Source organism: Rhinopithecus roxellana, chromosome 5, assembly GCF_007565055.1.
Source record: "Rhinopithecus roxellana isolate Shanxi Qingling chromosome 5, ASM756505v1, whole genome shotgun sequence".
NCBI classification, from domain to species: domain Eukaryota; kingdom Metazoa; phylum Chordata; class Mammalia; order Primates; family Cercopithecidae; genus Rhinopithecus; species Rhinopithecus roxellana.
In genome coordinates this window covers 151165410-151191738 of record NC_044553.1, presented here as the reverse complement: position 1 = coordinate 151191738, position 26329 = coordinate 151165410, and the positions used below count along the sequence as shown (strand labels likewise).

At 51.2% G+C, this 26329-nt stretch overlaps 1 protein-coding gene across 3 annotated transcripts in view; it reads right to left on the bottom strand.

Annotated features, from left to right (window-relative positions):
- Positions 1–362: 362 nt before the first annotated feature.
- RIN3 (Ras and Rab interactor 3) overlaps positions 363–26329 on the bottom strand; it is a 186666-nt gene continuing 160699 nt past the window's right edge. Inside the window, exons 8-11 of one of the 3 annotated variants that reach the window (XM_010384501.2) lie at positions 13178–13309; positions 4133–4296; positions 1555–1608; positions 363–1429 (exon numbers count right to left, since the gene is read on the bottom strand). In XM_010384501.2, the coding sequence (XP_010382803.1) occupies positions 1109–1429; positions 1555–1608; positions 4133–4296; positions 13178–13309 (671 nt within the window). In that variant the 3' untranslated portion in view covers positions 363–1108. Of the gene's footprint in view, positions 1430–1554; positions 1638–4132; positions 4297–13177; positions 13310–26329 lie in introns of all 3 variants that reach the window. The other 2 variants (XM_030931174.1, XM_010384502.2) reach the window with 2 other exon arrangements.

Here is a 26329-nt window from a genome sequence, read left to right as displayed (position 1 = left end):
CCAGACTCCATCTCAAAAAAAAAAAAAAAAAAAAAAAAAAAAAAAAAAAAAAGGCTTCCTGGAGGAGGATGTATAGGAGTTGACCAGACAAAGACTACAGGGAATGGCATCTCTGGGAGAGGTGACAGATGGTTCTGATCCTAAGCTGGGAATGATGGGAACCAAGGATGGTGGGAGGCTGAGGGGCAGACAGGGCCCAGGGTCCCAAGGGCTGAGGGTGGCTAAGAGTATGCCACAGGTTCTGACAGAGGACAGGATCCCCATGGCAAAGAGAGGGTCTTCTGAAGCCACCTGGGAAGGAGGTGAGGCTATGAATGCAGGGCTGGCTGTGCAGAGCTCCAGACCCTTCAGAAAAGGAGATGTCATTTTCAAAAGGGATTTTTATTAAATTCTCCCCACGCGATGGCTCCTGCAATCTGCCACAGCTCTGGGGCGTGTCCTGTAGGGAAAGGCCCTGTTTTCCCTGAGGCGGGGCTGGGCTTGTCCATGGGTCCATGGAGCTGGCCCTGCTTGGCGCCCCGGCGTGTGTCTGGCTGCTTCTTGCGGGGCACAGAGCTGCGGGGTCTGGGGGCACTGGGAGCTAAGGACAGGCTCTGGTGCAGGGGTGGAGGCCTGTCTCTTAACCCACACCCTGAGGTGCTCCTGAGATGCTGGGTCCACCCTGAGGGGCGCGGGGAGCAGCTGTGGCCAGTGCCCCTTCCTTGGCCAGTCCTGGGGAAACTAAGCTCGGGCCCGTCTTTGTAAAGACCGAGGATAGGGTGGGTGTGGGGGACTCATGGGGAATGGCCTAAGGAGCTGCGTGTGAAGAGGGCGCGGGTTTGTCGGCTGCAGCGGCCTGGAGCGCCTCTCTCCTCTCTGAGTCTCAGTTTCCCTTTCTGTCTCATGAAGAACATGGCCTCTCAGTGTCTCAGTGCTCTATGACTTGCCCTCAGGAAGTGGTCTTGGCCGCGCGTCACGTTATTTTCACAACTGTCCTGCGACGTTGGCCTGGGCACGTCATGGAATGGCCCATGTCCCTGTGCTGCGTGGACGTCGCTGTCGGGAGTGCGCAGCCAGAGGCAGAGCCAGATGCGCGCCTGGGGGTGAGGGAAGGCGACCCGGGAGGGACTCACAGGAAGTTGGGCTCCCGCACCACCAGGCAGGGTGGGCTCCCGCCGCCGCCGCCACCGTCCAGGGGCCGGTAGACAAAATGGAAGTCGCGCTTGGGCTCGCTGCGCAGCAGGTAGCCCTTGATGCGGTGCGGCAGCGCGTCGTCCGCCAGCTGGAAGCAGCGCCCATCCACCAGCACGAACAGCCGATGCGCCTGCGGCCGAGCCACTGCGAACTTCTCCGCGCACTGCGCGCACAGCGCCTGGGCTGGGGTGTCCGCCCGCGACGCCAGCGTCCGCGCCTGCTGCTCGGGCTCCAGGTACGACACGCAGATGAAGTCCTGCGGAGACACGCGGGGCCTGCGATCACGGCGGGGCCTGTGTCCCCAGGCGCCCTCTCCCGGCCCAGGCCCTTCCCTGGATGGATAGTGGGTGGCGGGCGCCGAACGGGCTGTGAGTCCAGCACCTGCGTCTTTCCAGTCTCTGCCGCGAGCCTGGCTTCCCAGCTGGGCCGACCGTTCTGGGAGATGAAGAGGCGACTCGGAGTCCCTGCAACAAGGAGCCAGCGCGCCCCCTGGCTGCTGGTCCACAGGCTCCCCACCATTCATTCACTCATTCATTCCCTCCCCAACTCCAGGTGAGTTCCCTGCACCCCAGGCTCAATGCTGGGCACGGAGGGCAGCACAGACAAGAAGGGAGACGCGAGCCCGCCCGGGCATCCCATAGTGCGGGGGGGGGGGGGGGGGCGCAGCACAGTCCAGCCCCGTAGGGCTGCAGGAGCCCTGGGGCTTGAGGAACTGCGTGGGGTAGGGCTTAGTAAAGCGGGAGGGGACCGGGTGAAGGAGGCTGGGCGCAGTCAGGTGGGGAAGGCCCGGCATGAGCAGGGCAGGCAGGCCGAGGCGACGCCTGTGGGCCGGGGCTGGGCACTCACAGCACGAGCAGGGCGCCCGCCCGCCGTCCTCCACCCCTAGGGACCCAGCCCCACACCTGCCGGGCTTTGAATCCGCTCCCACTGCCTGTGTGGCCTTGGTTCCTCGAGCCTCGGCTGTAAAGTGGGGATAGCGCCCGCCTACCAGAAATGGGTGAGCAGGCGCTGGAAGCTCCAGCCCGGAGCGGCCTCGCCTTCCCCGGGGCTCAGGGCTGCAGGCAGGGACGCTGCGCGCGGGGCTGCCCCCTTGTGGCCGGCATGGGAACAGCAGGCTTGCGCGGGAAGCAGCTGAGGATCCAGGCACCGCGGAGACCGTGATGGCCACTGGTGGCTAGGGCTTAGGCGGGGCCGGGCTCCTGTCAAGAGCTTCACGGGGACCACCCATTTCTTCCAGGAGGGGAAAAGCCCGGCCCACTCCCTCCGTCTCAGTGGCTGCCTTAGGGCTCCTTGTCCTCCATTAGGCCTCCCAGGGCACTATCCACCTGCTGGTGACTGTCCGGCTCTGGGCTTCCCTCCCCAGGGAAGGGTGCCCACCCCTCAAGGCATGGGGTACAGAGGAGGCACTGGGAGGGGGCAGAGGGTAATGCCCTCCCCAGATCCCAGATGTGGTGCTGAGGGTCCCCCCTGAAGCTTCTGCCTCCCCAACAGTGGGTGGTCCGTTTCACCCATGCTCTGCCTGACTCAGCATCAGGAAGTACGGGATGCCTGGGCCAGGCTTGGACCAAGAACGTCCGTGTCCCTACAGTCCATGGGAGGCCGGGGTGTTGGGAGGGGATGGGAACAGAGGTGTGCTGGAGCTGGCTCACACCCACCGGGGAGAGCCGACCGCATACATTTCTTTCCAGCTCCTCATTCAGTGATGCCAAGTTGAAGTTGGCCATGGAGGGCTCACACCATGGAAATGGACAGAAACTAAAATCAGAGCTTTTGTTTTCTCCCCAGAGAGTCAGGTATTAAATTGATTAGCCATTGGGCAGGAAAACTGAGTCCCAGAGTGGGGCAGGGATTGCTGAGGGTCACACAGCAAGTTAGTACAGGGCCAGGTCCAGAACTCAAGCCTCCTGCCTCCCAGGCCTGGGCTCTGCTTATTGTAGATGCACCATCTTGAAAGCCAGAAGTGGAGCTCAGGACTGGTGTGCTCTGGGTGTCAGGGGAGTGAGTCTGCATAGCTGCTCCCAGCTCTGAATGTGCCTGGCTCACTGGTCCAACTCTCTCCTTTTTTTACACACCCAGTTCCGCTCTGTCCCAGGCCTTGGGCTTGGGCCCCTGAGGCATGTGAACCATGGGCTGTGCCCTCCCAGAGGTGACAGCTTTATATGCAGAGGATGATAGGATGTGATATGCACTGTAAAGGGGGAGACCGCAGGAAGCCCAGAGGAGGGCACCCCACCCAGCCTGTGGGAAATGGTGTGTGTGTGTGTGTGTATCAGGGAAGGCTTATCGGAAGAGGGGCTGTTGGAGAAATAGAGTCGTCTTAAAGGATGGGCAGTGACAGCCAGTGAAGAAGGGGAGATTGACCAGTGAGGGCAGAGGCTGAGCAGCTAGTGAACTGGACTTGGCATGTTTGGGGAACTGGGGGCAGCTGGATTTGATACAGCCGGGGGGTGGGTGGGGTGATGGACTTGGGGAGGGGCAGGACTGGTTTGAATACTGAGCCTGTATAGAGAGAGATATGGGGAGGGGTGGGTCACTGGGTTGGTGGGGGTTACGCAGACCCTTGACAGCTGCTGCATGTGTCCAGGGACTAAGGGACAAGGCTGCAGATCAGCCTGTGGGCTCCTTAAAGGCAGGGACTGATCTCCAGCCCCTGCAGGGTGCTGGGTTGTAGGAGGCGCTAAGGACTTATGGATGTGTCTCATTCCTCCCACACCCTTCCTGCTGGCCCAGCGAGAACACCGATGCCTGCTGATACGTTTCTAGACGCACCCAAGTCCTGGACACACACTGGCAGCAGGGGCTGGGGGCCCGTCCTCTGGTGTGGGGAGTCTCACTGCTCCCCTAAGGCAGGGCTGGGCGGCTGGAGCAGCCAGGCGATGTCACGGCTCCTTAGGCTGCAGGGATGGTGTCTGGGACATGGTCCCATCGGGCCCCTCCCACTCTTAGTCCCAGGCCTCACCTGCACGGAGGAGCGGGAGGCACGGGCCTTGTTGAGCGTACGCCGGCGCTCCCAGCGATGGATGGAGTCCTGCACCTCCACGCTTAGCTGCCGGGTCACCGTGATCTTGTCGTAGTTCTTGATGTGCTCCAGGGCCCCGTAGGTGGTGGTCAGATAGTAGGAACCTGCGTGGACAAGGGTGTGGAACCTGAGCTAGGATGGCCTCAGCCCACCAGAGGCAAGGAGGTTGGCCTGCCCCACCCACCTCCTCCAAGCCCCGCCCACCACCACTGCCTGGGTCACCTGCTTCAACAGCTGAGCTCAACCGCACGCCCACCCTCCAGTCTCAGAAAGTTCCCTAGAGTCCAGCCCTGAGCTGTCTGGGCCCTGCTAAAATTTTTTCATTGGCTCCTCTTGGGGACAAAACTCTTGCTTATTTAAAAAATGATTTTTAAAACATTAAAAAATTTAAAGGATACACAAGAAACAGAAACAGAATACCTTCTGTGTGGGGAAAGGGGTGGTCAGGAGACAGGGTGGGCAGGAAACCTCTCACTGTGTGTGTATCACATGTAGATGGTCTGTGAGTTACGATGCTTCCATTTATGATTTTTTGACTTCATGATGGTGTGAAAGCAATATACATTCAGTAGAAACCATGCTTCCAGGACCCATACAACCATCCTGTTTTTTACTTTCAGTACAGTATTCAATACATTACATGAGATATTCAACACTTTATTATAAAATATGCTTTGTGTGAGGTTTTTTTTTTTTTTTTTTTTTTGACCAAGTCTGGCTCTGTTGCTCTGTCACCCAGGCTGGAGTGCAGTGGTGCGATCTTGGCTCACTGCAACCTGGACCTCCTGGGTTCAAGCGATTCTCCTGCTTCAGCCTCCCAAGTAGCTGGGATTACAGGCGCCTGCCACCACACCCAGCTAAGTTTTGTATTTTCAGTAGAGACGGGGTTTTGCCATGTTAGCCATGTTGGTCTTGAATGCCTGACCTCAGGTGATCTACCCATCTCAGCCTCCCAAAGTGCTGGGATTACAGACATGAGCCACCACGCCTAGCTTGTGTGATTGGTTTTTGACACACACACACAATAGGCTTTTTGATGATTTTTGCCCAACTGTAGGCTAATGTAAGTGTTTTGAGAACATTTAAGGTAGGCTAGTCTATGATGTTCAGTAGGTTAGGTGGATTAAATGCATTTCAACTTAAGATATTTTCAATTTACGGTGGGTTTATTAGGACACAACCTCATTATAAATTAAGGAGATTTGATATGCTTTAGAATTTTGAGCCATGTGAATGCATTATCTGTTCTAAAAATAATTTTTAAAAAGATGGAGAGGAAATTTTAATTATGGTTATACCATTACGTGCAATTTTTAAAGATTTTAAGTAAGTATAAAATTTGAATCATTTATGTATCCATTTCTTAAGTTAATTCACACATAGCTCACTGGAGCCTCCAACTCCTGGACTCAAGCGATTGCAGGCTGATTTTTAAATTTTCTGTAGAGAAGGGGTCTAGCTATGTTGCCCAGGCTGGTTTTGAACTTCTGGCCTCAGATGATCCTCCTGCCTTGGCCTCACACATATTCTTAATACACAGTGTTTCCTAAAGTACTTTAAGCTTTGAGATACTTCAGACTGCAATATTTTCATGAACTTTTAAGATAAAAGGTGATATTTTACACGTTCCTTACAAATTCATTCTCCTGAGCTTGTTTGGGACTTTGGTTAAAAGGTTTGAGAAATATTAACTTTGTTAAGCCCCCTCATTTTAGAGAGAGAAAACCGAGTCCCAGAGAAGGAAGGTGGCTTGGCCAAGGTCATAGAGAGATCAAGGGCCCAGAGGAAGGCGAGGAGACGCTGGACACCCTGGTCTCTCTGGTCTCCAGCGCTGCCCACCTCCATGGTGCTTCCTTGGGCTTTCCCACCACTGGACAGGCCTTTCTGCCCAGCCCTTCCAGTGCCAGGATGATGATTTTTTCTTTTTTTTTTTTTTTTAGATGGAGTTTTGCTCTTGTTGCCCAGGCTGCAGTGCAATGGTGTGATCTTGGCACACTGCAACCTCCGCCTCCCGGGTTCAAGCGATTCTCCTGCCTCAGCCTCCTGAGTAGCTGGGATTACAGGCATGCACTACCACACCCAGCTAACTTTTTGTATTTTTAGTAGACACGGGGTTTCACCATGTTGGCCAGGCTGGTCTTGAACTCCTTACCTCAAGTGATCCACCTGCCTTGGCCTCCCAAAGTGCTGGGATTACAGGCGTGAGCCACCGTACCTGGCCAGGATGATGATTTTTGACACGAGGCAGATTCTGCTAGTGCCCCACTTAAACCATGTCTCCCACTTCTACCTAACTGAACTGTGCTTTTATTTGGGGAAGTAACATCAGCTGAAATGCTCACTTCCTAGACTCCCTTGCAGGTTGGGTAGAGGCAGGAGACTTGCTGTGGCCCCTTAGATATAAGTGGAAGGCTGGGTGGGGCTTCCAGGAAAGTCTTTGAAAGAGACAGACTCAGGGGATATATCCCTTAGGGTTTTTGCCTGTCACCCTTCCTTCTGCCTGGAACCCAGAGGCAGTGGGGTCACTGCAGCTGTCTTCTGATCAGAGGTGACAGACACAAAGCCAAAGGCCCACATGCTAAGGAAAGAGGGAAAGAGCTGGGTCCATAGTTCCCTGGATGCAAAATGCCATCCTTACCAGGTGCTTAGCCTGGACTTCTTGATGCAAGAGACAAACCAATTCCTTGCTCTGACTTAAACCACTATTAGTTACTTTTGTGAGTTATGTGCAGCCCAAAGCATTCCTAACTGTTACACTGGGTGAAGCTGGCCCACACGTCTGCACCAATTCTACAGCCATTATGGGACAAGTTCACACCTTGGTCCAGTAGGTGGTGAGGTGGGGGGTAAGATAAAAGGGTTTATGGCCACAGGATCACCCATCCTTTCATAGCAGCATAGAAAAGAGATGGCTGGGCGCAGTGGCTCACGCCTATAATCTCAGCACTTTGGGAGGCCGAGGCAGGTGGATCACTTGAGGTCAGGAGTTCCAGACCAGCCTGGCCAACATGATGAAACCCTGTCTCTACCAAAAGTACAAAAATTAGCTGGGCGTGGTGGCGCATGCCTGTAATCCCATCTACTCTGGAGGCTGAGACAGGAGAATCTCTTGAACCTGAGAGACGGAAGTTGCAGTGAGCCGAGATCATGCCACTGCACTCCAGCCTGGGTGACAGAGTGAGACTCCATCTCAGATTTAAAAAAAAAAAAAAAAAAAGAGAGACATTTTTTGAAAAAACTAAATTAAAGCTACCATGGAGGTTGGCTTGGTGTCCCTAATAAGTAGAACCACTAAACCACTTATTTATCTCCATTTTAAGTTGGGTTTAAAGCCCCAGGCCAGGAAGTCAGCTCTGGTGCCCCCAAGCCCTAGCTGCGCTGAGTCCATGTCCTCTACCTGGCATCCCTCAGTCGTCCTGTTTCCTGTCTGGCTTATGTCTTCCTGGCTGGGAATGGAGAGATGAGTGCAGTGTGCTGACTGTAAACCTTCAGTTTTGAAGTCAGAGAACAGGATCTAGGTCTTTGCCCCGTAGCAGCTAGCCCTGTAATTCAGGTGAGCTAATGGTCTCTCTATGCCTCAGTTTCCTCATCTGCAAATGCCATAACGTTGTGAAAAGGAAATGATTATATGTGAAGTACAGGGCCTCGGAATGTGTGAATAATGCATGGTGGCTACGAGGCCTCAGGGAGGTGCTCTGGGGGCGTCTCACCCTCATGGGTGAAAGGGGAGCAGCCAAGCCCTGCCGCTGCACGTTTGCCTGCTGGATCCCGGCTTCTTTGTGAGGCCTCTCTCTGCCAACTTCCCTCTTTGACTCGGGGCCATGAAACGCCTGCCAGGACCACTAGGTGGCAGGCGGCCCCATCGTGAGTTTTGGAGCAGGCTGTTCTCTCTGGGGCAAATGCATTGATTGGAAAAACCCACTGCCCCTAGAAAGATACCAGCTCGGCATGGCCAGCTGTCAGGCAGACTAGGGAAGGGACATGGGCAAAGGGGTCCATGAGGGCACTTTTGGGACCAGCCTGGCCAGGATTTTAGGAGAGGCTAGGATTCTGGGCTGGCTCCAGCCAGGTGCCCAGCAGCCGCCTGGGTCACCTGTCTGCCCCATGACTTCCCGGGGGCAGGGGGTGGGGCGGTGGGGGGAGTGGGAACACAAGAGAGAGGCTAGAAAGGGGGCAGGGGTCCCAGCAAGCCGGCACTCAGGCCCTTCCTTGCACAAGTCCCTGATGTCTCCTGCCCCACATGCCTGCTGCAAGGAAAGTGGGATCCCTTTGCTAAATTGCAGCACATGGAACAGGCTGCGAGAATGTGAAGGTCCCAAGGTGCACAGAATCCGACTTGCAGGCTTTCTGTTGAACACAGAATGGCTTGCTCCCCTGAACTGCGAAACACAGGAAGACAGGGCCCAGCTCCATCTCTCATCCTGCCCCATGTGCTAAGGTCTGAATGTTCGGGTCCCCCTAGCCCCAAATCCTATGTTGAAATCCTAACCTCCAATGTGATGGTGTTAGGAGGTGGGGCCTTTGGGAGGTCATTAGGTCATGAGGGTGGAGCCCTCATAAATGGGATTAGTGCCCTTATAGAAGAAGTGCCAGCTGGGCATGGTGGCTCGCACCTGTAATCCCAGCACTTTGGGAGGCTGAGGCAGGCAGATCGCTTGAGATCAGGAGTTCGAGACCAGCCTGGCCAACATGGTGAAGCCCTATCTGTACTGAAAATACAAAAATTAGCCAGGTATGGTGGCATGGGCCTATAAGCCCAGCTACTTGGGAGGCTGAGGCAGGTGAATTGCTTGACCCTGGGAGGCAGAGGTTGCAGTGAGCCAAGATCACAGCACTGCACTCCTGTCTGGGTGACAGACAGAGACTCTGTCTCAAAAAAAAAAAAAAAAAAAAAAGGGCCAGGTGCGGTGGCTCAAGCCTGTAATCCTAGCACTTTGGGAGGCCGAGACGGGCGGATCACAAGGTCAGGAGATCGAGACCATCCTGGCTAACACGGTGAAACCCCGTCTCTACTAAAAAGTACAAAAAACTAGCTGGGCGAGGTGGCGGGCGCCTGTAGTCCCAGCTACTCGGGAGGCTGAGGCAGGAGAATGGCGTGAACTCGGGAGGCGGAGCTTGCAGTGAGCTGAGATCTGGCCACTGCACTCCAGCCTGGGTGATAGAGTGAGACTCCGTCTCAAAAAAAAAAAAAAAAAAAAAAAAAAAAAAAAAAAAGTACCAGAGAGCTACCTTGTCCCTTCTGCCATGTGAAGATACAACAAGAACCCACCATCTATGAACCAGAAACTGGGGTTCTCACCAGACACTGAGTCTGCTGGTGCCTTGATCTTGGACTTCCCAGCCTCCAGAACTGAGAGACATACATTTCCATGGTTCCAGAGTTATCCAGTTTATGGTATTTTATTAAGCATCCCAAACAAACAAACACCCTAGCCACCTCTGCAGAATACAAGAGCACCCAGACAGTTTGAAAACTGCCAGTCTAGCCTGATGTCTTCACTTCCGCAAGCCAGAGAGGTTAGGTGACTTGCCCAGGGTTTCCAGTCAGTCAGAGGCAGAACTGAGCCCCAAATCCAGCCTCCAAACTGCTCTTTTTACTCCACGTTGTGTTAGTTCTCTTAGATTCTAGCAACTTAAGTTCCCAAGAGTCTGGGGATTCTGGGAACCCCCATCTCCCACCCTAAGCATCTCTGAGCTCTGTCAGGGCTCAGGATCCCTCCCAACCTGCACTGCAGAGGTTGAGGCAATCAGGTACCTCTGCATCACCACCCCACTAAGCCAGGAGGGCTAAGCCAGGGAAACTCAGAAACACCACCTCACCCATGCCCCTCTGCCCTGGGACCCAGATCCATTGAGATGAAGGGTCCAGGCTGTTGAAAGGTGGAAACCCCTGCCCTCGCTGGAGAGCCCCAAGGTCATCTCGATGCCAGAGGTAAACACCTGCAAGGCTGGCTGTCCTAGGTGCTGTACCTCCCACACCCTGACTATTGAAGTAGGGCAGAGAGAGGTGCAGGGATGTGCCCGTGCCACACCACACCCCCCAACCCTGGTGGTCTGCACAGTGTGGTGTGGGTTTGTCCTCTGGCCCTTGGAGCTGCCATGGGTAAGGTGTGACACTGCCCTGGTCAGACAGGGCTGCCAGGAGGGACACTGTGCCCTCTGCCCTCCCTATGGGGCCAGAGGTGGGGTGGAGGACTCTGCCTACTCAAGTCTGGCAAAAGGGCTGGATGCAGGGCATGCAGGCAGCCTTGGTCAGGAACTGTTTAGGACCTTTGTGAACTTTTTTCGTACTTTGGCTTGTCCTCCAAATACTTGAAGTAGCCTAGAATTGACATGCTGTCAGGTCTCAAGAACTTCTCTCTTTCTCACTCAAATCCCCTAGGCTTCTGGAAACAGGAAGAAGGATCCCAGGAGGCCATGGCAGGATTGGGGTGGGTGATGCAAGTCCATAGGAGAGGGCTGCTAGCCCAAGGATGTCCCTGCCCTTTTCCTGCTCAGCCACCGTGCCTGTGGTTCTTCTATGTGCATGCTGAGAGTTTCCCTTCCTTGGGGAAACCAAGGAAGAAGGCCCACAAGGGCCTGATGAGGTAGAAGTCCCAAAATGTGGGATGCAGAATGAAGCATTAATTCATTCACACAGGGCTATCAGCCTTACTTGTCTTGTCCTACACCACAGCCCATGTGTCTGGCATGGATAAATGGGTGGGTGGATGAGTGGAGGGGTAGATGGGTGAGTGGATGGGTAGATGGATGGATGGATGGTAGATGAATGGGTGGGTGATTGGGTAGGTGGGTGGATGGGTAGATGAATATGTGGATGGGTAGATGAATATGTGGATGGGTAGATGAATATGTGGAGGGTGGGCAAATATGTGGATGGGTGGGTGGGTGAGTGAATATGTGGGTGGGTGGGTGGGCGAATATGTGGATGGGTGGGTGGGTGAATATGTGGGTGGGTGGGTGGATGGGTAGGTGGATGGGTAGATGAATATATGGATGGGTGGATGAGTATGTGGAGAGTGGGCAAATATGGGGATGGGTGGGTGAGTGAATAAGTGGATGGGTAGGTGGATGGATAGATGAATATGTGAGTGGGTGAGCGAATATGTGGATGGGCAGGTGGGTGGACAGATGAGTGGATGGATGGATGACAGATGGGTGGGTGCATGGATGGATGGATGGGTGGATGGGTGGGTGGTTAGGTGGATGAGTGGATGCATGGATGGATGGGTGCATGAATGGGTGGGTGGATGGATGGATGGATGGATGGGTAGATGGTTATGTGGATGACTGGGTGAATACATGAGTGTATAGATGGATGGATGGATGGATGGTTGGATAGGTGGGTAGGTGGATGGGTGAATGGATGGATGGATGACGGATGGGTGGGTGGATGGATGGATGGGTGGATGGGCAGATGGATATGTAGATGGCTGGGTGAATATGTGGATGGGTGGATGAGTGCATAGATGGATGGATGGATGGATGGATGGATGGATGGGTTAATGGATGGATGGATGACGGATGGGTGGGTGGATGGATGGATGGGTAGATGGTATGTGGATGGGTGGATGAATATGTGGATGGATGACTGAATATGTGGATGGGTGGGTGGGTGAATATGTGAATGGGTAGGTGGTTGGATGAGTAGATGGATGCATGGATGGATGATGGGATGATGGATGGGTGGATGGATGGGTGAATGGATGGATAGATGGATAGATGGAGAGGTGGGTGAGTGGGTAGATGGGTGGGTGGTTGGGTGGATGAGTGGATGCATGGATGGATGGGTAGGTGAATGGGTGGATGGATGACCATATGGATGGACAGATGAATAGATGGATGGATAGATGGCTACACTGGGCAGCAGATAACCATTGCTGAAGAAACCTTGGCTTCTCTTGAATTCCTGGACCTCCTGGAAGACAACTTGTTCCCATTACAGGACATTTTTAACCATAGAGAAAAAAAAAAGGTAGATATAGAGGTCCCAGTGCCACAAGCCAAAGTTATATATGACAGTGAACGTCATGGCTTTAACATGCTCCCCTGAGCTGTCAACAACTCACAGAACTATCTCATCAAACTATCACCCCAGAGACTGGAACATGCAAAAAAAATGCCAACAGATGCAAAGAGTGTCTGCTCATCTCAAGAACCACAAAGCCCAAGGGGGACCCTCAGGGCCTGGGAGGATGGTTCCCTCGTTTGAGGCTGATGTCTCAGAGGGGAAGTCAGGGCTCCCTCAGAGCTGATATCTGGACTGGCTGCCCCTCAGGAAATTCTTGGTGGATGGGTGGCTGAGGCTAAGTGGGTGGAAGGATGTGGTGGGAAGGGGGAAAGGGGAAGGGAAACTGAGCATGGGGTGGACCAAACCACATCTCTGCCTTCATCCTATTGGGGAGTGCAGGGCTTCTTACTCATATCATTAACTTCCCACTGATGGAGGTCCTGACCCAGGGCTTATGAGCAAGGGGCCGAGAGTCCCTGGGGGTCACCCCTGTCTAAGAACCGATTGTCACTGTCTCTCAGACTCTTACTGTGAGCACTGCCTGCCACTTCATCCCCTTCTTTTACACTACCATCTCCTGCTGTTCCTGCTACAAAGACTGCCTTTCCCCCCCTTTTTTTTGTAATCAGCTGCCTGCTATTTATCTTTCATTGCTCAGCTCAGATGTCACCTCCTCCAGGAAGCCTTCCCTGACTGCACAGTCTGGGTAACATGCTCCTATGCCTTCTGGGATTCCAACTATTCCAGCACTTGTTACGTGGAGGTGGCACAGTCTCTTCACTGGCTCATCTCTCTCCCTAATCTATGAGCTCCTGCAGGACAGGACCTGTGTAGGATTCATATTTGCATCCATGGGTCCAGAGCTCAGCCGGAGTCTGGTATCCAGGAGGTGCTTGTTGGACCACTAGAGTGCCCGTGGTGTGGCTGAGTTGGGGGTGTGCAATGCACCTGATGGGCGGGGGGTGGTGACTCACCCTCCCCCAGCTGCAGGGCGGGGTCCATGAGCTCCATCATGTACTCCACATTGAGAAGCATCTCCGTGAGGTTGCTGCGGGCCAGCACATACATGAGCACAGGCAGGAAGTCATCCGCCCCATAGGGCTTCCCTGGGAAGAAGAAGGAGGTAGAGGGAGATGAGTTCCAGGCTCTCCTTGTGAGATGCTCTCTGCCCAGGGTAGGGGACAGTGGTTTGCTGAGTATGGATGGCGATCCCTGGAAGAGGAATGCTCCTGCTCTCATGACAGAGAGGACCCAGGGAGCAGCCTCCTTGGGAGGCCTGAGATTTAGGAAGTCCAGGTTTAAGAAGAAGGAACTGAGAAAGTGCCCTCGGCTGGGAGGAGCAAGACCCTGACCCCTTCCCCTTTCCTAGTCCTGTCTCTCCATGACCGCCTCTTGCCGCTTGCTTGACAGTCAAATTCACATCACATTTATTTGCAGACCCACCCAGAAGCATTTATGGCTCCTGGCAAGGTTCCCTGTCCCCACTAATCGTACATCTCCCTCCCACCTGCGAAACAGAAACCTCTTCCTCACCCAGACACTACGAGACCTGAAATGTCACCATTCAGCCTTCTTCCTTTTTTTGGGTTAAACAGTGCCCTTTCCTAAGGCCTTCTTTTAACATGTAAAGACCCCTGGAAGTATCGTCTCATCACTACTGCCTTTGAAGGAGATGTTCACAGATCTCAGAGCATCCTGACAGCAACAGACACCTTGCGTGGCAGATGGAGGGCGCTCTATAAAGGAACAGTGGCAGAAAGCAGGGTGGAAGGTGGGTCTGAAAGACGTCTCTCCAGTGTGGCTCCCGGCTGGCTCTGAAGATTGCCTGTTTGGCAATGCAAAGCCCAAGGCTGGAACTGTGGGTGGAGAATTCTGACCAGAATAGAATCTTCCTGCAGGTCCTTGGCTGATCTTCTAGCCAGACTCTGCAAGTGCACTGGAGAAGTGAAGCTTGGGTGAGCAGTTCTACATGGTGGGAATGGCCACGCCTGGTCCCCAGCCCACCTTCTCACTTCCTCTAACCAAATGGAGTCCAGGGCTCAGGCAAAGGTCTTCAGACTCAACTGGGGGTTACCAGGTCTGGATGTGAGCCCCAGAATAACCCATGCCAGTGCTGCTACCTTTGTGTTTTGGGCGAAATTAATAATACATCCAAGCACATGCTAAGCAATTTATAGCTCTCGCAAAAAGTGTATTTCTACTTGACATGTTTACAAAGGATTTAGGGGACCATCAGGAAATATACCTGATAAAACAGCAACATCTAAATCAAAATTTGAAAACCATCAGGACAAATATAAATTACCAGAGGGATGATACTATAGGAAACATAAAAATACAAATAAGCAAGAACCTACACAACTACTCTTTTACAGCAGCAAATTTGGCTTTGAGTTTCCTGCAGGCCAAAGCAAAGAGGGAAAACACAATCAGTTATATTCTCACTGTCCATGAAGAAAAAATATACCTATTTCTTGGGGGAATCAAATTATTTTTCTAACTCTTAGCTCTAAAATAAAATTTTCACATGTGGCTTCATCTGGGGACATAGAGAGACATGGCTGGCAAGTTCCTATCGCACACATGGATGTGTGACTGGTGATGGTCCTCCCATTGTGTCAGGTGTGGCTCATGGCAAGCACTTCCAGGGCAGGAAGCAACTTTTCTTTTCCCTTTTTTTTTTTTTTTTTTTTTGAGACAGAGTTTTGCTCTTGTCGCCCAGGCTGGAGTGCAGTGGTGCCATCTTGGCTCACTGCAACCTCCACCTCCTGGGTTCAAGCGATTCTCCTGCCTCAGCCTTCCGAGTAGCTGGGATTACAGGCGTGCGCTGCCATACCCAGTTAATTGTTGTATTTTTAGTAGAGACGGGGTTTCACCATGTTGGCCAGGCTGGTCTGGAACTCCTGACCTCAAGTGATCCACCTGCCTCAGCCTCCTAAAGTGCTGGGATTACAGGTGTGAGCCACGGCACCCAGCCTTTGAGACAGGGCTTCACTCTGTCGCCCAGGCTGGAGTATGGTGGCTTAGTATCAGCTCACTTGCAACCTCGACTTCCTGAGCTCAAGCAATCTTCCCACCTCAGCCTCCTGAGTAGCTGGGACTACAGGCACATACCACCACGCTCAGCTAATTTTTGTATGTATATATTTTTCTGTAGAGATGGGGTTTTGCCATGTTGCCCAGGTTGTCAAATTTCATTGTGAATTCTGCACATTCACATCTGTCCTGGTAACAATGAGGCTGCCCCCTCCCTGAATAAAATACTTCAGAGAGCTAAAGTGACCCTCCTGGGCAACTGCACGCTACACTGCTGAGAGGCACGGTGTGAAGGCCAAGTCTCCAAGCCCAGACCTGGGTTCAAATCCCAGCTCTCCTACTCACCAGCTGTGGACCGTAGCAAGCTCCTTCCCTCTTCTCACCTCAGCAGGGAGGTTGGAGAACGAGGTGCCCAAGGATGTTTGAGGATTAATTGAAATGGCGCAGGTGGTCACAGCCACAGGAAAGCCCGAGGCAAAAGGAAAACTGTGTGCCCCATATGTGTTTATCAAAACAGCCTCTCATATTTTGAGCCAGGTGGAAAAAGTTAACAAACGTGCTACACTCAAGAAACAACGACTGTATCTAAAATCTGGTTGCCAATATGTTCGCTTTCTGCTGTCAGCCATCACAAAAGTATGTGGGCCTGGAAACCGCAGGCTGATTGGAAATGACTGTTCCCATCGCACAGTAACGCAGGATCATAAAACAGACAACAGCCTGACTTCACTGAAAATGTGGCGGCCAGGCGTGGTAGCTCATGTCTGTAATTCCACGACTCTGGGAGGCCCAGGCAGATGGATCACCTGAGGTCAGGAGTTTGAGACCAACCTGGCCAATGTGGGGAAACCCCATCTCTACTAAAAATACAAAAATTAGTGAGGCATGGTGGCATAAGCCTATAATCCCAGCTACTCCGGGGGCTGAGGCACGAGAATCACTTGAACCTGGGAGGTGGAGGTTGCAGTGAGCCAAGATTGTGCCACTGCACTCCAGCCTGGGCAACAAAGTGAAACTCCGTCTCAAAAAAAAAGTGGATATTTTGTTCATCATGGCTTTTTTTTGCATTAATTTTTATTTTATTTTTTAAAAAATACTGCATTAAAATAGTACTTATCTTGTCACATGAGCCCAAAGTTCCACTCCTAGTTATATATACAAAAACATATTTCCACACAGAGACCTGCACACAAATGTTCATGGCAGTATTGGCCATAATAGCCAAGAAGTGGAGATGACTACTCGTCCATCACTTGTGGATACACAGGCAAAATGTGCATGCATACCATGGAAAAGTCTTTGGGAATAAAAAGGAACAAGCTACTCATACATGCTGTGATACTGATATTTGTTCATTTTTTGAAACCGGGTTATGAGACTGGCTATTTTTTTTTTCTTTTTGTATTTTTGTTAGAGACAGGGTTTTGCCATGTTGCCCAGGCTGGTCTCGAAGTCCTGGGCTCAATGATCCACCGGCCTCGGCCTCCCAAAGCGCCGGATTAAAGGCATGAGCCACTGTGCCTGGCCGCTGTGATATTGATAGACCGTGATGATCTTATGCTAAGTGAAAGATGTCAGCCATGGAAGACTGCATATTGTACATATGATAGGATTCCATCTGTATGCAACGTCCAGAATAAGCAAATCCACAGAGACAGAAAGCAGATGAGTGGTTGCCTGGAGTTGGGCAGAAAAGAGAATAGGGAGTGATTTTTAATGGGTACAGAGTTTCTTTTTGGGTTGATAAAAGTGTTTTGGAATTGGAGTAGTTTTAGTCATATGACCTTGCAAATATACTGAAAACCACTGAATTGTTTTAAAAATTGTGTGTATATATACATACACACACACATATATAAAATTTATCTTTGTGGTTGAGTTTCTTGGGCATCCCCCTGCATTTTGCCCCTGAGGCGAGTGTCTCCCTCACCTCCCACAAACCCTGGCCCTGCAGGTAATTCTTAGGGCAGAGGCTGGCACAAAACAAGGACTTGGTCAAGGACCGCCAGTATGAGTGGGTACGGGTATGGGCCCTGCACACAGGGAGACAGAAGACGTGAGTCAGAGGTGGTTCCTGCCCTCAGGACCCTCCCATGCTGAAGCCCATGGCCTGGCCAGGGGTTGTGATTTCAGGGTCACATTCAGCCGACCAGGGGGTCTCGTGTTCCTTGCCTGCGCAGTCTGTTCTAGCCTGGTGTGAGCACCAGAGACTAGTGGTTGCTTTCCTTCCTTCTGCATTGTCCAGTCTCTATTTTCTTTTTCTTTTCTGTAGATGGGGTCTCACTCTTGTTGCCCAGACTGGAGTGCCATGGTGCGATCTCGGCTCACTGCAACCTTCGCCTCCCAGGTTCAGGCGATTCTCTTGTCTGAGCCTCCTGACTAGCTGGGATTATAGGTGCTCACCACCACGCCTGGCTACTTTTTTTTTTTTTTTTTTTTTTTTTTTTTAGTAGAGATGGGATTTTGCCATATTGGCCAGGCTGGTCTCGAACTCCTGACCTCAAGTGATCTGCTCGCCTCAGCTTCCCAAAGTGCTGGGCTTACAGGCATAAGCCACTGCACACTTGGCTCCAGTCTCTATTTTCAAAGTAACAGAACTCCTGACTTTTAGCCAGGATAAGGCCACCCCAAATAAAGACTCCATTTCCCATCTTCCCTCACAGCCTGAGTGGCCTCGTCTCTAAGTCCTGGCTCCTGCAGTATACCACTGCAGCCATGGAGGCCTCCAGTCGATTTTGTCCAGTGAATGTGGATTCTGCTCATGGTCCATCCTTGTTTAATTTTTTAGACAGTGTGGCCCCGTGTGACCTGCCTTTCTGGCCACACTCAGTTTCTACGTCTGCAAAATGGGCCAGCAACACTGGTGCCGATGACATCCTGGGATGCAGAGGACACCCTGAATGTCCGCAGGGCCATGGGTGAGAAACCCTGCTTGAGGAAGTAATGACTTTCAGCCAAAGGATGGCCCAACTGGGGCCCTAGGTCTGAGGACTTCAGGGCGGGCCATGTGGGTATGAAGGGGACAGGAAGGGAGGGGGCCCAGGACTGTGGCTTTGTGAGGTCCTTCACCTGCTCTTCTCCCCATGTTTTCCTTGAGGAATCTTGACCGACAATCCCATGTTCCTACTCATTTGACTCGTCCTTCAAGATCTGCCTCCTCCAACTCCAAGAAGCCCTCCTGGGCTGCCCCGGGGTTATGGGTGCTTACTCTACTTTCCATCTTCCAATTTGAGATGACATTCTGCCTCCATCACCCTCCCACATAACATCCCACTGGGCTGCACCACAGCCCATTCCCTGAACTCTGAGTGCACTCTCCCCTCTCCAGGACTTTGCACACACAGTTCCCCCTGCCTGGGACCCCCTCCCTACCTTCCCATTATCAACTTCTCCTTGTGCTTTCCCACATCCTCCAGCACAGCTGGACAGTTCCTGCTCTGGCTCCCATATGCCTTGAGTGATTCAGAGCCTGCCCCCTTCTTCACATTGTGAGTATGCTGAGGGCAGGGATGGAGGCTGTGTGAGCCAGAGTGAGTCACTAACCCTCTCTGAGCCTCTCTCACATCACTGCCTTTCCAGCCCCCTGCATAGGCTTGGGACGTAGGCTGCTGACAATGGACTGAACTATGTCCCATGTGTGTTCTTACTGGGTACCACTGTCCTGCCAGGGGTAGGGTCATGGTCATAGACACTGGGATGTCCTCTGGGCCTTAGACAGTGGTGTCCTGGGAAATGCTTAACAACTGGCTCTCTGAAGGAAAAAAATCAATCTTGATTTGTAGCATTTGCCAGTTTCCATGATCTAAATATTTCCACAATTTCCAACGTCAAGCTACCAACGAGAACACAGAGCTGGGAAGAGATGCACACAGTCAGTTCCCACGAGCTGGTACGAGCTGACTCCAGCACACCATTGGCCTTAGTTTATCATGTCCAACCACGCTGTGAGGAAACTTTGGCTCAGAGATGGGAGAAATTTGCTCAAAGCCCTACAGCTGGTCAGTAGCAGAGCAGGGACTAGAATCTGGGTCTCTGGCTATTGATGTTGGTGAGACAGTATCCATACAGGCATGATAGCTCCTCATGGACCAACACAAGCTTCAAACATTGTTTACACGCACTGGGTCCCAGCCCAACCTTTTGGCAGTTAGGGCTGCACGCTCCTTCCTGAGCAGCCTGGAACCCCAGGCTCAGGGCTCAGCCCTGAGCACATAGGGGCCTCAGGAAGTGTCACTGGGATGTTAGCTGCAAAATCCTTCTCCTGTGAGCTGAACATCTGTCTTGGGTGGACCAGAGATCACGTCCATTTGGCTGTGCATCCAAACGCCCTGCTGGTTGCAGCCTCCACTTCCTGGTGATTTCTGCTTTCTTTTTTGCCAAGTCACATCTGTTTGCCATCTGTAGGTAGCTGATCACATTTCAAAAAGCTGGCTGGGGTTTTATGCATATTTCATCCGCTGGGAGATTTTTGGAGAAGGAAAGCTCTCTTTAAGATCAAAATGAGCTGAAGGGGTGCTCAGCTGGATCACACAGACAATGAGGATTAGAAAGGCCCTAACTCCAGCCTGGGCAACATAGTGAGACTTTGTCTTTACTAAAAAAAAAAAAATCAGCTGGGTGTGGTGGCATGCATCTGTAGTCCCTGCTACTCTGGAGGCTGAGGTAGGAGGACCTGCTTGAGCTCGGGAGGTTGAGGCTGCAGTAAGCTATGATTGTGCCACTGCACTCCAGCCTGGGTGACAGGGCGAGGAAGCATTGTCTAAAAGAGGAGCTAGCAAATTTTTTTCTGTAAAAGACCAGAAAGTACGTATTTTTAGTTTCATGGGCCACACGGTCTCTGTCCTAACTATTCATCTCGGCCCTTAGAACACAAGCAGCCGTAGATGCTGAGTATGGACATGGGTTGTGTTCCAATAAAACTTTATTTGTAAAATCAGGTGGTAGGACAGAGTTGGCTGGGAGGGCCACAGTTTGCAGACCCTGAGGGAGAGGAAAGGATTGAGCATCTTATCAAAACTACTCCCTACTCCACCCCCCACCCAGGGCCCCCATTGTTAACTGGGCTCTTACTGAAGGCCAGTAGCTGATGCTGCAACCCTGGGGCAGCAGGAGGCTCATGACTGTGCCCTGCCCTGGCCCTCGCTTTCCACCAAGATTCCCACTTAAAACCACTTTTTTCCTCCCAGAAGTCTTCCTTGAAGACCTCCTTAGCTAGGCCCAATGCCCTTGTAATGGTTCTCCCCAGTCCTGGCATTACAGAATGGGAAAGTCAATATCACACGTTAACTCAGAGAGGCCTTCCCTGACCACCCAGTCCCGGGACAGCAAACTCCTCCAACCCCCCTGAGACCCCCTACCCTGCTTTATCCACCCCAGTTGCACGTTTCACCTTGGAGGATATATTTTGCATTTCTGTTTACTTGTTATTGCCTATCTCTCCTCCTCGAATGAAAGTTTTACTCGGGCAGGTACCTTATCTTGTTCATTGTTTATATCTGAAACCTCAACGGTACCTGGTCTATAGTAGGTATTTAATAAACATATTTGCTAAAAGCATGAATGAATATCAGTTATCACACTGCAAGACGCTTGCTTATTAAATGCTTGTTTTTAGCTTGAATTATGAACATCCTAAAAACATGGGCTGGGTCTTCCTGGGTTTTGCTCTTAACATCTGCATTGTCGGCCAGGTGCGGTGGCTCACGCCTGTAATCCCAGCACTTTGGGAGGCTGAGGTGGGCGGATCACGAGGTCAGGAGATCCAGACCATCCTGGCTAACGTGGTGAAACCCCGTCTCTACTAAAGAAAAAAAAAAAAAAACCCCGTCTCTACTAAAAAAAAAAAAAAAAATAGCCGGGAATGGTGGCAGGTGCCTGTAGTCCCAGCTACTCGGGAGGCTGAGGCAGGAGAACGGTGTGAACCCGGGAGGCGGAGCTTGCAGTGAGCTGAGATGGTGCCACTGAACTCCAGCCTGGGCAACAGAGTGAAACTCCGTCTCAAAAAAAAAAAAAAAAAAGTCTGCATTGTCAAAAAAAGTTTGTTGAACTGTTGAATGAATGAATTTATTTGATAAAAACATATGACAGGCGGAAGTAGAGGCCATTTAGAACAGTAGACTTCAAATCTGTGTTTGCAATGGAAACCTTTGGTAATGGGTACCTTATGCACAGTTCAGCTTCTCTGGTTGACTCAGGGTGGGGCAGCAGGGCTGGCCTGCTCATCTCCTTTCAACTACGCCCCTCCACTGTTCCAAGGTGGCCCCCAGCTGTCTGTGGTCCCAAGAGAGTTTCCTGGAAATAGTTTGAAAACTACTGATCTAGTCTGAACTTTCAGCTGCACAGATGAAAGAACTGAAGCCTCGGCAGAGAAATGGTTGGCTGGAGGTCACTTGTAAAGTCCGTGGCTGTCATGAGATTAGAACCCAGCCCCCTCTCTCCCACTGAGCTCCTTGAAGCGACCCTGTTTGGTTGCTTGCACTTTGCACAGATGCTGGTTAAGTCTCAGTTCTGCTCTGAGCTACACTGTGTCCCTGAGGAAAACACTCCAGCTCCCTGGGTTCCTCTTCAGAGAGCTCAGCCCACAAGCCAGTCAGCTACGCAGGCTGTGGGCTCTGAGGCCTAAAGACACGAAATCCCACTCTGGCTTGAAAAGGTATGAGGTTGGAGGCACTGCAAAACTCAGCCATGACTTCTGTCTGTCCTTTCGAGGTCATCTCTTACCTCGGGATGCCCTGGGGAGGTAGGCTGGAGAGGCCGGAGGGTCCCAGGTTTCAGCAAAGGACCCGGGTTCAAGTCTCAGGTCAACCACTCACCTGCTCATCAGGTGTGACCATAAGCATGCTACTTAACTTCACTGAGCCTTAGCTTCCTCAGCTGTAAAACGGGGATAATCACAGTGTCCACATCCCCTGGAGTGGTTGTGAGGATGACACGACAAGACAGATGGAAGGTAATTAGCATGGAGCAGTAAATGCCAGACACAATTATTATGAAAGACAGGAGGGGAGTGTGTCCTATAAGCCTCAGAACATGACATCTTAGGGGACCTGCACTCCATTTGTGTTGTGGGGTAAAAAAGCAAGGTTGTGAGTCACAACCTTTTGGAGATGAAAAGCTCTCTTTCAGATGCCCACCCCCTTACTGTCACCTGGATGTCAATCCCTAGGGAGACCTAGGAAGTCTTCCTATGCATGGATCCCTGAATGACCATATGGAGCATGGCCCTCTACCTCCAACCCTCCTCCATGCATTGGACTTATATGAGTGAGAAATACACTTCTATTCAGTTAGAGATGAGAGGGCTTATCTAGCTAATCAAATAGCAGCAAATGTTTATAGCAGCAAACACTTTCTTAACCAATTATCTATCTACCTATCTGTAGTTATTTCAAAAAGACTAGGAAGAAATTCACCAACATATTATTGATCAATTTGCAACAATAAGCACGAGTGACTTTGATCATCAAAAGTCAGTTTAATTTTTTTTTTTTTTTTTTTTTTTTTTTTTGAGATGGAGTCTTATTCTGTCACCCAGGCTGGAGTGCAATGGTGCGATTTTGGCTCACTGCAACCTCCGCCTCCTGGGTTCAAGTGATTCTCCTGCCTCAGCCTCCTGAGTAGCTGGGATTACAGGTGTGTGCCACCATGCCCGGCTAAGTTTTGTATTTTTAGTAGAGACAGGGTTTTGCCATGTTGGTCAGGCTGGTCTCGAACTCCTGACCTCATGATCCACCCACCTCGGCCTCCCAAAGTGCTGGGATTACAGGCGTGAGGCACCGCGCCTAGCCCAGTTTAATTTTTTTAAACATAGATTTAAAAAAACCAACAGCCCGACCTCCCTGCCAATCCTCTCTACCCCCAGTCAATGTCACAAGGCCCATTATTCCATACCCCTGGGGTCCCCATCAAGAGCCCTCCTCCCATCTAATTCCTCTGTGGTTGCCCTTGCCTAAACTAGCTGTGGACCCTTGACTTTGTGGTCTCTGCCAAGGAAGTGGATGGCAAGGGACCTGGGACTCTATCACCATCTGGTTGGCCCCCACATCCCACCACGTGGTCAGTAGTGTGCTCCATCCCCCTGGGGTTAGGAGCCAGGCCCTGTTTCCAGAAGCTCAAGTGGGTGGTATCAGGGTGTTTACACAGACTACTCAAGGAAGGCAGCCTCAGGCCGTCAATACCCTTTGGGATGCCTCCTGCTTGGCATTCACATTAGAAGGTTCCTGAACTGCGCCCCTACCCTCTTTCTCCCCCTCCCATCTTAAGGAGGGTTTCTTGGACTTGAATCTGTTTCTCCCCAGTAGCAGAACCAGCTCTGAATGACTAGTCTTAGACATCAAATAGGTGGGAATGACTTCTTTGTCAAAGTAATAGAAGAAATGAATCTAGAAGTTCTGGCTGCTCTCACCAAGCCTCATGAAGTCCATGAAGAATCCGGTCTGCTCCTGATTCCAGGATGGAGGGCCAGTTTATCCAAAGCCATTTGCTTCCATGGACTCCCCAATCTGCCTAACTCAGGACCCTAAATTTGTGATAGGAGAAAACACATTCCACCAGGATTCTGAAACTTGGGGTCCATTCCTAGGTCAGCCACTGGCATGGTGATAGCAGCACAGGCTTTAGAGGGAGCTAATACTAGGTTTAATCCTGGCCCTGTCTTTCTGGAGAAGATAGCATGGCCAGTTAACTCAGATCTTGGGTCTCCATGTTTACCCCTTTCCTCACTGTTCCAACAGGTCTTGCCAGCAGCCCACCCTATTTTATTCCCCTTTCAAGTGGGCCATGAAGGTACCACATCAAGCTACTGCTGCCTGCAGCATAGCAATGAGGCAGGTGGGTGAGGCATCTTTCCTGGAGGTGAGGGAGCTGGGAAGACTAGAGGCAAGGCTAGGGCAGGGCGGAAGTCAGGAGTGGTGGACACGGAGGGCTGTTTTTTGCTTAAAGCAGTCAGTGGTGGAGGAAGTAGGTCAGTGGTGGAGGTAGACGGGACTCGGGCTGGAGTCTGCCTCTCTGTGGGGTCACTCTCAGCTCCCAGGGCTCAATGAAGAGCTGCTGGGCTGCAGACCACACCTCGGGTAGCAAGGCCATAGACTACACAGTTGCCTGGATCACCTGCCAGAGAGAGGTGTGAGTTGAATGCCTGGGACCTCGTTCTAAAATTACTGAACGTCAAAGTCAGAATTGAAGTCAGTTGGGATCTGGCTGAGAATGCATAACCTCAATCTAATCATCAGGAAACATCTGACAAACACAGAATGAGGAACTTTCATTAAGAAAAGGTGGGGGTGGTGGAAAAAAACAGTATCCCTCAAAAACATCAATGTCATTAAAGACAAAGAGGCCGGGCGTGGTGGCTAACGCTTGTAATCCCAGCACTTTGGGAGACTGAGGCGGGCAGATCACGAGGTCAGGAGATCAAGACCATCCTGGCTAACACGGTGAAACCCTGTCTCTACTAAAAATCCAAAAAAAAATTAGCTGGGTGTAGTGGCGGGCACCTGTAGTCCCAGCTACTTGGGAGGCTGAGGCAGGAGGATGGTGTGACCCCGGGAGGTGGAGCTTGCAGTGAGTCAAGATAGCGCCACTGCACTCCAGCCTGGGTGACAGAGCAAGACTACGTCTCAAAAAAAAAAAAAAAAAAAAAAAAAAAAAAAAAAAGACAAAGAAAGGCTGTGGAAATACAGTCATGCAATGCATAACAAAGTTTTGGTCAACGATGGACCACATATATGACAGTGGTTCCATAAGATCATAATGCCGGACTTTTACTGCACCTTTTCTACATTTAGATATGTTCAGATACACAAATACTTGCCACTGAGCTACAACTGCCTGCAGTTTTCAGCATAGTCACATGCTGTACAGGGTGGTAGCCTGGGGGCAATGGGCCATACCATATAGCCCAGGGGTATAGTAGGCGGTGCTATCTAGGTTTGTGTGAGTACACTCTAAAATGTTTGCACAACAATGAAATTCCCTAATGACGCATTCCTCAGATTGTATTTCCATCATTCAGCAACAAATACGAGATATTCCAAATTAAAGGAGGTTAAAGACACATGACAAGCACATGCAACATCTAACCCTTTACCAGATCCTGAACATGAGGGGTAAATTCTAAAAAGGACCTTATTAAGTCAAGTGACAACCTGGAAGTTTAGATAAAAACACTGTATTAACATAAATGTGTGCAATGGACAACTCTACCGTGGCTGTGTAAGAGTTATGTAATCTTACATCCATACACCAACAAAATACCTAGGAAAGCGTTTAGGGGTAAAGGACCCAGATGTATGTAACTTACCCTTACACAGTTCAGAAAAAACATGATGTATGTAGACAGAGAAAGAAAATGATGAAGCGGAGGGGGTCCGATGTTAACAATTCACAAAGGGTCTGCAGGTGTTCCTGTTTCTATGTACTGTTTCTATTCTTAGAGTTTTTGAAGTTTGAAATTATTTCCAAATGAAACGTAAAAAAATAGAACTCTTTATTTGAAACAAAATCCCCTGCAGAACCCCACGTGTAAAACAGGCACAAGCAGGGTTGTCTGGGGTGGAGCTGGCTTGGGGCCCAGCTTGTCTTTCGACCCCTTGGTGGCCCCTGGGGTGCCTTGTGGAATCCATCTTGAAAACCACTGCGTTCAGCTTCTGTATTTTTGGGAACGTGGCTGGGAGGCAGCTGTTCCTGCATCCTAATATCTAAACACTCATTCATAAACTTTGATCCCCACAATAGCCCAGAGAGAGGCGTTCCTAGCCCCATTTAAAGAGTGGGAAAACTGAGGCTCGGGAAGTAACTCCTTGAGCACCTAGGCTGTCCCATGTGCTGTCCCAGCTCCTGCATCATAACATGACAAGCGTTTCGCCCTCATTTTGTACACAAACAAAGGTCCAGGGAGATTAATGTTTAAGGCTGTAGCACCAAAGCTGGGGTTCAAACCCAGGACCGTGGATGAACCCCAAATCCTCTGCTCTTTGGATTTGGGGTTGACAAATCCCAAACCCATTTGAGCAGAACCTAATTCCACCCAGATGAAGATGCTGAGGCTCTGAATGGAGCAGCCCTGGCCTGCCCGGTTCTGAGATGAAATT